This window comes from Porites lutea, chromosome 9 (genome assembly GCF_958299795.1).
Source record: "Porites lutea chromosome 9, jaPorLute2.1, whole genome shotgun sequence".
NCBI lineage: Eukaryota > Metazoa > Cnidaria > Anthozoa > Scleractinia > Poritidae > Porites > Porites lutea.
In genome coordinates, this window is record NC_133209.1 from 22,743,966 (window position 1) to 22,757,972 (window position 14,007).

The 14,007-nt window shown below is 38.3% G+C and overlaps 1 protein-coding gene across 1 annotated transcript; it reads left to right on the forward strand.

The window, feature by feature from the left end:
* The first annotated feature begins 2,325 nt into the window (after window positions 1–2,325).
* LOC140949050 (E3 SUMO-protein ligase ZBED1-like) lies at window positions 2,326–5,404 on the forward strand. The gene is made up of 3 exons (XM_073398299.1): window positions 2,326–2,366; window positions 2,612–3,491; window positions 5,207–5,404. The coding sequence occupies exons 1-3, from the start codon at window positions 2,326–2,328 to the stop codon at window positions 5,402–5,404; spliced, it is 1,119 nt and encodes a 372-aa protein (XP_073254400.1).
* Window positions 5,405–14,007: the final 8,603 nt, after the last annotated feature.

Sequence of the window (14,007 nt, forward strand, 5' to 3'; positions counted from 1 at the left end):
AAAAATATATATTTAAGAAAGGAAAGAAAACTTAGCATAGGTTGGCCTCTCGAAAACTCTCGTCTTGAGCAACACGAGCTGAGGAAACCAACCCTTGGGGAGTACCAGCGAGAGCAACCAAGTGGGCCTTACTCTTACTCTTGCAGGTGCACAACTGGTGCTTTGGAAATCAGCTACTACTAAATCCAGACAAGACAAAATTAATATTGTTTTCGGAGCCGACAGATGACCTCTAAGCTCCATGAATTTCATTTGTCTTTGTTGAGAAAGGACTTTTTCCCAGTGCAATCAGCGAGAGCTCTTGGCATAAAACATTTGATAACCATATGAAGACCACAGTGTTGGAATGTATTCCACGTCTAGCGCAAATTAACTGGGACAAACATTGCCTAGACAAAAATATGTTGTTAACCGTAATACATGCCTTAGTCTTCAGCAAAATGTACTGTCTACTGTTTGAATGTTTGGGCAAATATCACAAATAAGAATGTTACAAAATTGCACATGGCCGTTCAAAACTTTGCTTGCCGAATAGTCAGCGGTACAAAAAAATATGGTCAGGTAACACCCATCTTAAAAGGCCTGTATTTGGCCTATACGGGTATGTGCAGCTGAACAGGGTATGGTTTTCAGGGTCTTGAGTCAGATATTTTGGACCATGCCTATGGTCTAAACTTCCAAATGAAATTAGAAATACCTCATCTTTTACTACGTTTAGATCTAGAATTAGAAAACAAACATAGCAGAACTGGTTGATAATTCTAACCATCAGAATTGGTATTTATGCCCCTCTTGATTTATTTTTAGTGCTTACATTTTTATAATAGCGATACACTCTTATCATACATTTTATAGATCTAATTTCACCACTGTATTTATAATCTTAAGCATTTTATTTCTGTTTGTTTTTTTTTTTGTTGTGTTCCCAATCAGCTTATAAGCTAAATATTCAGACACGTAAATAAAGTTTATCATTATTATTATTATCATTAACAGGAAATATAATTTCACTATTGAGTGTCTTGAACAGGGTGTCTTTTTAGACCCGAAACCTTTAACAGGGTGTGAATTTTGCTGGTGTGCGGGCTACGTGTGTTAAAATAATCGAATTTTGTTCTGTCAGTAATCTCAATAAATTATCTTTTTGTATGTGAATCCAAAACAAATGAATCAATTTATTTTTTCCCATTTTGTATTGTATTTATACTATCTAAAAATAAATAATTACCTCCTTAAACAGGGCATTTGGGCCACAATCTCAAACAGTCGTGAAAAACAGTCTCTTGTCTTAAACATGGTAGCAAAATGAACAATGTCTCTCTTAAACTTAGGTTTGTAGGCCTTGGGGGCTCACCTACACCCAGACGGCTCTCAAGTGCCCCCCCCCCCCCCCCCCCCTTACAGGCGCATTACCTCTTTTTTTGTATCCTGTAAATGCTGTATTAATCTTTGTCCTTTTTTCAATAGATTGGTCGTAGTTGTTGTTCTAAAAATGACATCGTTCAGGAAAAGAAGCATTCAGAGGGCAACCACGAAACCAAAAAGAAAAATACGATCTCCAGATATTCCTGTCACATTTTGATTCTAGATATTCAGCAACTTAAAATCTTAGTGTCAGCCCTGCTGTCCACTCATTTGCCAATCTTTTAAGACGGAATCCTTCAAAATTCAACAAGAGTTGTGAAAACACAGATAAAATTCTGAAATTTTCACATGTAAGAAGTTATTATTTTGTGAAATTTGACATTTATTTCAGTTCACAGCTCTCACAAGAAATTTTCTTTGGTGTCACAGATAACTAATTACATCTATAGCCATTGAAAAACGTAAAAAAGAATGCGATATTGTTTAAATTACTCTGGTCAAGTGGTTTTTGTCCACTGAAAAGCAAAACTAAAAGTACTCAATTTTCTGATTATTTCCGCCATGATATTTTATTTCTACACCATATGGATCCTGCATATTTCAAAAGTTGTGATGTCTTACAGAACAGTGTTTTTTTTTGTTGTTCTTCAACACTTTAAACCCTAATAATTAATCAGCATGCATGTTTTCCATTTTCACTTAGACGTTCTCAGTTCGCATCGTGCCGTCATTCGTGCGCCATTTTGTGTTGCTTGGTAAATGTTACCCTTCTACCACCCCTTGAGAATTTCCAAATAAGGCAAACCATGACCAAGCGATTGTGAATCTGCCTGCATCTTTAGATCTGCTGTGTGGAAATACTATGGTTTTCCAGCTAAGGACGGCACAACAGACAAGTCTAAAACTATCTGCAAAATTTGCTAAGCAACTTTAAAGTATTGTGCCGGTTCAACTTCAAGCATGAGCGCACACTTAAAACGTCAACACAGCATTGATGAAAGGTCAGAAGTGTTGGACTCAAAGATGGTAAAAACTTCACCGGGAACAAAAAACAGTACTGAAACAGGACAGTGAAAGTGAGCATATCATGAAGAATAAGTTGCGCGGTCAGGCAACAGGGCAACGGCGATAACGAAGTCTATCGCAGTTTTCATTGCAAAGGACATGAGGCCTTATTCAGTTATGGAAAATGAAGGGTTTCAGCACATGATCAACATGCTAGAGCCTATACATGATTAACCAGCAGAGTGCATTTTTCTGATAAGGTGATACCTAAACCTTACGAAAAAGTCAAAGCAGTCCTTAAAAATGCAGAGTTCGTGGCCTTAACAACTGATGGATGGACATCTAGATCAATGGAAGGCTACATAACAGTTACCGAACATTTCATCCACGAATGGGAAATTAAAAACTATGTTTTGCAAACTAGAAGAATGGATCAGTCACATACATCGGAAAACTTATCAGAAGTGCTGACTTCAGCTATATCTGAGTGGAATTTACAAAGATATGAACAGAATCTATCTCTGACGACTGACAATGCCAGCAATATAGTGAATGCTGCTAAGCAAGCTGAACTTTCTCCACACATTAGATGTGTGGCCCATACAATCAATCTGGCAACCCAACAAGGACTCAAGATATCTCAGATGGGCAGGCTTCTTGGAAGAATAAGGCGCACAGTAAGCTTTTTCCATAGGAGCACAACAGCTATGGCAGTTTTGAAATCAAAACAATCTTTATTGGAATTGCCACAACACAAGTTGATAAATGATGTACTGACTAGGTGGAACTCCTCCTATGACATAGTGCAGCCGTTTTTAGAGCAACAGGCAGCGATTGAAGCTGTCCTCTTGACAAAGGATGTCAAGAAAAATGCCAAAGATGTTCATTTGCAGTCAGAAGATGACATCTCTGTGGCAGAGAGTGTCATCAAAGTACTGGGACCAATCAAGACCATTACTACTATCCTTTGTGATGAGAAGACACCTACAGTATCTATGATTCACCCTCTGAAGGAGATGCCGATTCAACAGATGAAAGTTTCAGATGATGACATTATGCTTGTTAAAGAAGTGAAAACAGCTATTGCAAAGGATTTGGATGCTACGTTTGGAAACAACTATGTTTGTCTACAAATACAAATATATCCAAATTATAAAGAATCTTCCTAATTATGGTTTTGTGTTAGAACTTTCTGTTCCCAAATGAACATGCTGCAGTGCTATTTGAGGTGCAAAATGTAGTCTAAGATAAGATAAGATAAGATAAGATAAGATAAGAACTTTATTTTAGCACAATAAAAAGATCAGCATTGCTGGTGGGGTCGTGCATACTAACAATTACAAGAAAAATAAGAAGTGCTAAAAGCAAATGTACAATTAAAAATTAAAAACTGTTAAAAATTTTTAAAATGGGTCGTAAAAATGTACAATTAAAAATTAAAACTGTTAAAAGTATTCATAGCCGATATCTCTATTTTTAGTAGTAGCTAAGATTGGTTCAAAATGCATTTTTTCGGTATCAAATTTTACAAGACAGCGTTTAAATTCTTTCAAGGTTTTGGCCCTTGTTTCCTTGTTCGTTAAAGTGTTCCATGCGATTACTCCCCTACAGCGTATGGAGTTCCTGATGAAATTTGCTTCTGGTCTTGGAAGAATAATCTTCTCATTTCTTCTGCGGCCTGGATTCCTCTGTAAAAACAAATCTTTAAATTTTGTGACGGTGTAACCTTTTAAACACTTGAAGACAAACTGTGTTAGTCGCAGTTTGTACATTGTTTCCAGACTATCCCATCCAGTTCCCATTAAGACATCTTCAGTGCTGGTATCCCATGGCAGCCCATATACAATCTGTCCAGCCCTTGCATGGAGTTTCTCCAGGTTGTTTAGGTGTTTCTTGTTGCACGATCCCCACACTGTCAGACCGTATGTAACTGAAGGCAGTATCACTATTGTGTAGAAATGTTCTAATTGCTTCTGCGGGAGGAATCGCATGCGTCGGAATAGACTTAACTTGGATGCAAAGAACTTCGCTACATTTGCAGCATGATCTGACCAGGACAACTTGTTATCAACTTGTACTCCGAGGATTCTTTCTGAGGTTGTCCACTTTATGATGTTGATGCCAAGGCGAAGAGCTTGGATAGGGCCAGTAAATGTTGATTTGTGCTGCATGATCATTGCTTTACATTTATCTGGGTGTGGTAGCATCAAATTTCTGTCGCACCATTCCTGGAGTTCAGCTAGAACATTGTTAAGTGAGTTTGTTAGTAAATCCATTGTTTCTGCGATACAGTATATTGTGTTGTCTGCATACAGATAAGTTTCCGCAGAGCGTAGTGATTTTGGGAGGTCATTTGTGAAGAGGGAGAATAAGATGGGTCCGAGGACCAACCCTTGCAGCACTCCGTGAGCTATAATGTGTGTATCGGAGTCGGATCTGTTGATTCTGACGAATTGTCTTCGTTCTGTAAGGTAGTTCTTTAACCACAGCCAGATATCTCCTCTGATTCCACGGTCATTCAGCTTTTATAGCAATATATTACGCGACACTGTGTCAAAAGCTTTAGTGAAATCCACAAACAGTATTCCCACAAAAAGCTTTTTTTCTACTGCTTCTCTCCACCTCTCAGTTAGGCGTATTAATAGCTGTGCTGTTGACTTTCCCTTCCTATAAGCCCATTGTCTGTTATCAAGTAGATTTTGCGTAACCACGTGATTAGTGGTATTACTGGTGACGCAGGATTCCATTAATTTACTTGGTATACTAAGCATAGACAGTGGTCTGTAACATGTTCTGTCTTCCTCTCATCCTTTTTTGAACGCTGCACTGACTCTAGCTATTTTCCTCTGGTCTGAGATCTGGATCTATTTTGTCAAAGTTGGCCAAAGGATATCTATGTGTCCCTGTCACATCAGTGGCCAGTGAGAGAGTTTTCTCTTCTGCAAGGGACCTTGTGTCGGCTCAGAGGTCATGCTTGCATAGTGAACATGTAGACAAGTTAATTTTCTTTTATTGCATCCTTGTAATAGATTAATGATGTTGCTGTTACTATTGTATCCTCAAATTGAGGGTTTAGGGTTGTATTGTATGTCATGTTGTACGAATTAAAAACCATTAATATTTTGCATAATCAAATCAAAATAATCGAAATCGAATCGAATCGCAAGGAATGTGAATCGTTACACCCCTTATGAATGTAGGTATGTTCCACAACATTGTCATTAGGTAAAAGCCTTCCTTTCAGTGCAGTTACATGTGACAAAATAGTTTCTGGTTGGACTAATTCTATGCTTTAAGTATAAGCAAATTGCTTGTTTACGTACCCCCAAGAAGATATTATTAGATTTGTCGAACCCAGCTGCAAACACGTAGGCTCTGTGAGATGGTTCTCTGTCAACCAAACTGCGGCAGGAATATCTAGAGATGTACTACTCTCTTGTGTTTCCTGTTTGACTTCTGAATGCTTCTTTGTCTGAACAACGACATTAATTTCAGAACAACAACTACGACCAATCTGTTGAAAAAAGGACAAAGATTAATACTGCATTTACAGGATACAAAAAAGGAGGTAATGTGCCTGTAAAAGGGGTGGGGGGGGGGGGCACTTGAGTGCAGTTTGGGTGTAGGTGAGCCCCCAAGGCCTACAAACCTAAGTTTAAGACAAACATCGGTCATTTTGCTACCCTGTTTAAGACAAGAGATGGTTTTTCACGACTCTGTTTGAGATTGTGGCCCAAATGCCCTTTTTAAGGATACAGTTTCAATCCAAGGCTTTATCAAGCCATCTGCTTGGGCAAATCATCCCTCCCTTTTGGTTTCTAGGTACAACGGACTCAGTTTTTACCACATCCGTTCATCAAACAAATGGATGCTCACCCTTGAAAACCAGTTTGATAAGAGAAAACCGGATTGACTAGTCCAGAATTTGGGGTTTGTACAGAGATAAAAGAGGCTCTGCCCACAGGGTGGGGACGATATAAACAATAACTGACTTTTACAACTTTTGAGTCTGTGGATGAAATTTTATGGTGCAACTATTCAAAAATTGTTCACAAGTGAGGATTAATGCGTCTCCGTTATTTCCTGTCTTTAGGGAGGGACCATTTAATTTTTGTGCTGGGAGGGGGGCGTTGGGCAATTAAGAAAAACAAATGCTTAAAGATGAAATTTAGCAGAAAAAATTATGCAAAAGTAAGCATGCGAAATAAAGCAAACACCACTGCTGAGAAAATTAAATTCATACTAAGAAGAAATTAGCCTGTGTAACAGGCGCTTTATGAGCCAAGCGAGGGGAAGAGAAACAGCCCCACAACGGAGAAACAAATCCGCGCACGTAAAAAACTTCTAATACCTTTTGTTACACAATACCAACAGGCCTTGCCTGGCCTGGAAAGAATACTAATGGGGAAATGACACCTTATACAAAACCAGCAATGCCTAAGAGAAATCTTTAAGGAGACTCCAATCATATCTTATCGCAAGGGAAAATCTTCGCGCAGCAAGAAAAAAAGTTCACCTCACACGTGTGCCTAGCCATAGAAAAATTACCTATCAATTTAATGATACCTAAAGTAAAATCATAGTTTTGTGTGAAACCAAACTCTGTTCATTTAGTGTCAGCGCTAGTTATTACTTACCACCTCTCAAAAGCATCCATTCCTAGGTTTATCTGAAAGGTAAAATCGGAATTAAAACTAATACGGCAATCATGTTGGGTGTTACATTAGAAAATTGATTGCACAAACTACCATAGTGAATTAAAGACAACATATTACCTGGTCAATTTCCCCTAACCGGTTTTGAAGGTAGCTTATGAGCTCCTCCACCGTCTCTCACTTGGGAATCGTTCACTTCCAGCTATTCAAACAAAAAGTAGGAAACTTCTTTTAGCATAAGTTGTTCAAAAGACTACAGTATAGATGATAAAGAAATGTATCTTTGCTTGCGATCTGAAATTACCATAAAAACTTGACTCTCAGCCATGTCGTTTACGAGCAGCTTAGCTGAAGGTGTGATATTTTTCAAGAAGGCATTCTTTTATTACAGATGTTTGGCAGTGTTACAATGTCAGAGAGGCATTTCCGTTAATATTCTAAACGCAACATACTGATAGGCCCGGTTCAAACGTCCAATTTCACATGTAGCCGAACAAGTTATGCGAGAATTAAATGCATGTGATTTTTTTTTGTTGTTGTTGCTTTTTTATCCTGGGGGAGGGGGAACTCCCTTATATAAGCTACCTTATTACATGAAATTTTGGCGACACCAGTAATTTAGCAATTTAAAAAAAAATCTCTATTTAGCGGCACTTTAATTAATTTTTTGTGGAACTTTTGGGGGATAACCAGAATAACGGTGATTACCCGTTCAGTTTACTTGTAGATGAACATAGATTAGTACGGGAAGTGCTAATGTAGGTAATTAAAAACATGTGCTGAAAAAACTTTTAACTGAACAACAACCCTAAAGCAGCTGTGTTTTTATTTCATCCCTGTAGGGTCGTAGCTCCTCTGGTTCCTGCCCCAGTGAAGTTTAATTTGGATTCATAAAAAGAAATTTTTGTATGAACCAACTAAAGCTCAAAAAACATTTGAAAAACACTCCCTGCGAATTTTATGAACACCTTTTATGTTGGAAACAACGTCAACAACCGATTTTGCGTCAAGTCAAGTAAACAAATGGAATAGAATTTTGTCATTTTGTTTGGACTTGACAGCGATCAGATGTTTTAAGTCTCTGTTCCATGGTTTTCACGCGCTAGTTCATCTGATGTGACATCTTGACCTAACTGGCTGCAACAAACAGCGATGGAGCACGTGCACAATGTAACGCGATACAGATCTAGACACCAAACACTTGTAATTGATACCCCAATACATCCTTAAACGGCAATGTCATAAGCTATAATTAAGACTATTACAAGAATATTTTCATCCTAAAATCGGCAGAAAAATAGGAATATTCAGCCTGGGCAGGAAAAACAACGTTCTTGTAAGAAAGAAAGAGTGTACTGCAGTGAACGCTATTCACCACAAAGCACCTGAAATGTAAACACTTGAAGACACCCACATGTAAGAACCTACTCTTTTTTTACAGTCTGGCCAAATAGGTTCTTGTATTTTGGGGTACTTATTGGCAATTTAGGCTAAGTAAGTTCTTAATAAGTTTCTTAATTTCGATAAATGAGATAACTGATTGTTGATTACCCCCAAAATAGTAACCTTGGGTTTGGTTCCTAAATATACACCGCCACGGCCGGGCCACCCCCTTATCTCGAGGTCTCGAGATCTGCGACCTGTTTGATCTCACTTGGCTAAACAGGTTTTTGTATTTTGGGGTATTTAAGTTGCAAATTTCTGCCAGGAGGTTCTTAATCCACTAGGTTCTTATATGCTGGTGTTTACTGTAACCATAAAGTCAAACTAAAAATAAATTGAAAATTATAGTGCCAAGGAGAATGGGAGAATGGATTACGCCCCCCCCCCCCCCCCCCAAAAAAAAAACAGCTAAATGTGGTTTATATATGCTCGAGTACAAAACATTTTCAAAGTATAGCACAGTGTAGAGAAAAGAAAATCTAAGCTTATCAACCCTTGCTACACTCCCCTAGTTTGTTCAAGTTTTGATGATAGAGCGCTTGCTCTCCGCATACTAATTTTGACTGCAAACTGCACTGTTAAAACTTCACAAGTATTATGTCCCAGTTGGTTTGTCAGTTTTCTGCCCTGCCGTGTTGGAAATCGTCATGTACTGCAAGACAGAGCAAATAGCTTTTTTCCTATGTAACGTCAAAGTATTTTCTTTGGCGACGCATCTCAAAAAAAATTAATAGTTCACGGGAGGAGACAAAGCAGAAGGCTCTCTACATGTCCTTACTGCGGGCGACCATACAAAGGCGTAGGTAGACAGTTTAAACATCTGCTTAAATGCCATCCAACTAGGCCGCCACACAATAACTAATATTTTGCTGTCCAATGATGAGAGGCATTGAGACGGGACAATCTTCTCACAACAATTACCTCTCGTAACTATGATACCTTCTGAGGACAGCTGTAATGTTTTTCGTGTAAAGGTTTTAAGAAGAGGAAACTTAAAATAAAATACATACTACATTAAGGCTAAACCCACGCGACTGTACTCTAGCATTTTTGCTTGAAATCTCAATATTAAAATGCTGTAACTTAACTTTCCTACCCTGATGAAAGGAAAACTGTACGCTGTTTACCCCTAACATGATGCATGATGAATAGAAGCTAACAAAGTACGAGAAAGAAAAAATAATGCTGTAACTTAACTCTCTTACCCTGATGTAAGGTAAACTGTAAGCTTCTTTACCTCTAACATGATGCGTGCCGAATAGAGTACGAGAGAGAAAATGCTGTAACTTAGTTTCCTCACCTGATGTAAGGAAAACTGTACATTCTTTACCCCTAACATGGATGCATGCCAAATAGAGTACGAGAGATAAAATGCTGTAACTTAACTTTCCTACCCTGATATAAGGAAAACTGCTTTCTCTTTACCCTTAAAATGATGCTTGTCCAATAGAGTACGAGAGAGAAAATGCTGTAACTTAAGTTCTCCTCACCTGATGTAAGGAAAACTGTACGCTCTTTACCCCTAACACGGATGGGTGCCGAATAGAGCATGAGAGAGAAAATGCTGTAACTTAGTTTCCTCACCTGATGTAAGGAAAACTGTGTGCTGTTTTCCCCTAACATGATGCGTGCCAAATAGAGTATGAGAGAGAAAATGCTGTAACTTAACTTCCCCTCCCCTGATGAAGGGAAAACTGTACGCTCTTTACCCCCAACATGATACCTGCCAAACAGAGTACGAGGGAGATATTGGCCTCTGTTGTTGGTCATGAACAGTGACCACTTACAGTGACCTCTTCTTGCCAGGTGCCATATCAACAACATCAGCCTGTATCTGTTCAAATGGGCCATAGGAGTGGATAGGGTGTGTTGGAGGGGAAATGGTAGAAAAGGAAGTGTGCCGTGGAACGTAGCGCACGCTTTTAGAAAATCTTTCGCTGACTGCTTGATGCCATTGCATTGGAAGCGAAGACCAAACTGCCTTACTAAGCTATTCAAGCCAACCACCTTACAGACTCCAGATAGAGACAAATGAATCTCAAGTAGTCGTTCAATAGCTTCTTCTTTTGAGATAAAACGCAATGTTCTGTTGCTTCCCAGACCACTATCCCCAGAGTACTGTACCCACAAAACGCTTTGCTCCTCGTCGGGTTCCTTTGAGAGCCTGCACTTAGGCTTCGTTGTTTTTGCCTTCCAAAACAACCTGTTTAGGTATTTGGTCAAAAGTATGCGCAACACCTGCCACTCATTCGGGCATCGCCGCATTTTGATCTCTCAAGATAGCCAAAGTTTAATTACTTTGGAAAGAGTTGACCAGCAGATTGAGCAAATTGGTTTTACTCGGGAAGCTCAACTTAGAGCACACAGTAGAAATGTGGCATAGCGGTAGAAATGTGACATATATCATACATTTTTTACGTTTACAGAGTGAAAAAAGGCAAGTTTAAACATTCTTTCAGCTCATACTCTATTTGGCATGCAGCTGAATGTGACAAATACCGTTCATTTTTCAGGTTTTAAAGGTGAAAATAGTCAAGTGTGATCATCACTCCCTATCTCGTACACTATTCAGCAGGCAGGAGACCAACATCCTACATTTTTTTAGTTTAAAGAGTGAAAAAAGTCAACTTTGATCGTTCTCTATCTCGTACTCTTTTCGGCACGCAGCAGACACATGACAAACATCGTACATTTTTCAGGTTTAAAGGTGAAAATAGTCAAGTGTGATCATTCTTTATCTCATACTCTATTCGGCACACAGCAGAAATGTGACAAAATACATCGCCCCACACTTTTTTGGTTTGCAGAGTGAAATAGTTCACTTTGGTTATTCTCTGTCCCGTACTCTATTTGGCATGCAGCCCAGCTAAATTTGACATACATTGTACATTTTTTTGGTTTACAGAGTAAAAAAGTCAAGTTTGATCATTCTTTATCTCATACTCTATTCGGCACGCAACAAAAATTTGATATACATCATAGATTTTTCAAGTTTACAAAGTGAAAAAAGTCAACTTTGATCATTCTTTGTCTCGTACTCTATCCGGCACGCAGCAGAAATGTGACATATATCATACATTTTTGGAGTTTTACTCTACCTCGCAATTTATTCGGCACCCAACAAAAATGTGACTTTCGTACTGTTTTTGGTTTACAAAGTGAAAAAAGTCAAGTTTGGTCATTCTCTGTTTCGAACTCTACACAGCATGCAGCAAAAATCGGACATACATCGCTCATTTTTTTTAGGTTTCGAGACTGAAAATCATCAAGTTTGATCAATCTCTATCTTGTACTCGATTCAGCACGCGCATGAATTGCGACAAATGTTTTATCCTAGTAGGCCTGTTATAAATATTATTTCTGTATTATATAGCAACCTGTTTTGTAAAAGGCCTATTCTCATTAACAGAAATTAAATTTCAGAAATTCCTGTTTTCTATAACAAATGTAACAAAAGTTGTAATTTTTTCACCCGTTGTCTTAGGCTGTTCCTTACTCATTCTCCAGAAGTCCATACATTCTTAAGTCTTACAATTTTCTGCTTTGATGCATGCACTTTTGGAGTTTTTTATTATTTACCTTCAGAACACATAGAAGAAAACTTCATCAGCTAAAAAGTACTGAGATCAGGTGCAGAATTTTGTACCCGTTCATTTAAAAGGCTAGATGAAATTCTGCCGGGTCACTGATTGAGGGTTGAATGATTGCGTGATTGGCCTTTTAAATGAGTAATTTTCCCCTTTCCTGTGTACCGACATTTCGCTTTTTTTAAGTCATATGAAGTTCCCCATAAATTCGCATTAAAAGTTTACATAACATGAAATCTGTACTTGTTTTGCTTCAAATGTTTAATACTACATATTCAGCGCAGCGACGTAACAGAGAATGTGTGACAGATGAATTTAAAGTTCCTAACATTTAGCGAGGTTGAATGTCATTTTATATTCCAGACACACAAGAACATGCTATCTCAAATGTTCTATGACCAAATAATAGTATTTCGGAATGTTAAACGGGAACTTTATTTTACTCGAACAGGTAGATGAATAAATAAAACTTAATCGTTTGGCTTAAAAGAGTTTTCGTTTACACAGTAGTTGTCGAGAATTTAAAGTCCCTTTAAGAAGCTTTAAACCCATTTGAGACTAATTTTTATTGGATTCCGAGGTAAGAGCTTTGTCATTATATTGTCATTGCGTCAAATCAGGTATTTCATAATCTGTCATAATTTATGCATTGTACTCTTCTTGGCACAGTACTCTATTCGCACTTTACATGGCCCTTGGTCAACCAGGTCCTTGGTCCATGACTTTTCCAAACATAATGAAATATTTCGTCCAGAAAAAAATACGGAAAAAATGAATGCATCCAATGATTTATAGATTAGTCTTCTTTCATATGGCGACGTTTCAGCTCTCCTGCTGTTGGTAAAGGTACGAAAATCAAGTTTGTTGAAAGGTTGGTTAATTTGTCTTTCTTGAAGTTTGTACTTTTGTGGCACCGTAAATTACATGGTCATGTTTACTTGGCGTGTGAATAAATAACACGCAACGGGAAGGCATGCCTTTTTGCAGGACAGGTTTCAAGATAAAACTTTTTCTTCCGCTGGAAGTAAATTTGCTGAATTTTTTTGTTTTATAGACTCCTGAGAGATATCACCAAATTTCGCTTAGTGGTCCTTGGTCCACGACCAATGTAATTACATTGACACCTTTTCATTGATAAAAGGAATGGGTTAGAAATATTCCTTATACATGTTTACAAGAACTCTTTTCTTAATATCTCGAACACATATAGAATTTTTAGTAATTTTTTGACCGCGCTGAGTATAAATTTATAGCATAATTGTATCAAGAATAAAAAAATACACGAGATATTGTGATGATTACGTTTTCGTAGGGAACTATCGCATTCGTGCTGTTTACAAGTGTCGCGGACCAAGGACCATCGAGCACGGTCACCTTTTTTCGAATTACAAGCACAATACTTAAGTTTGGAACTTGCCACTTCACGACTATCGAAAGCAACATAAAAGCTAGGTTCGGAGCGTATTTCAGCTCGTTCCGTTTCGATTCCGGTAAGATATTCAAGATAATTTTTAGTTGCGGACCAAGAACCACATACTGTACTCAATCCAATGCGGTGTCGACCAACTCAACATGCTCTAACGAGAAGGTGGACTGAGTAGTGGTCAATTTGATCCCTCCAGACCTGGTATAACAATTAACAGGGAAATCATCAACCAACGAGGGCAAAAAACATGTACCTATAAGAGTTTTATTCGTTGGAATGAAAGGTTCCTCCAGAAACGTGGCGAGTGGTCTGCGCGAGTAAAGGAAGGCAATATTCTTTCGTGTTGTAAGGAAATGCATGTTGCACGAAACAAGCATTGGCGACGGAAAAATAACAAAAGAGAAAAAGAACTTACATTTTACGCAATAAGAGGCCTCATCCACGGTATTTACTGGAGTGTTACCATCAGGGCGGAACCGCCACAAACTGCCTTCCCGCATCCCGCGAGCTACCGCAGTGAGCAAGC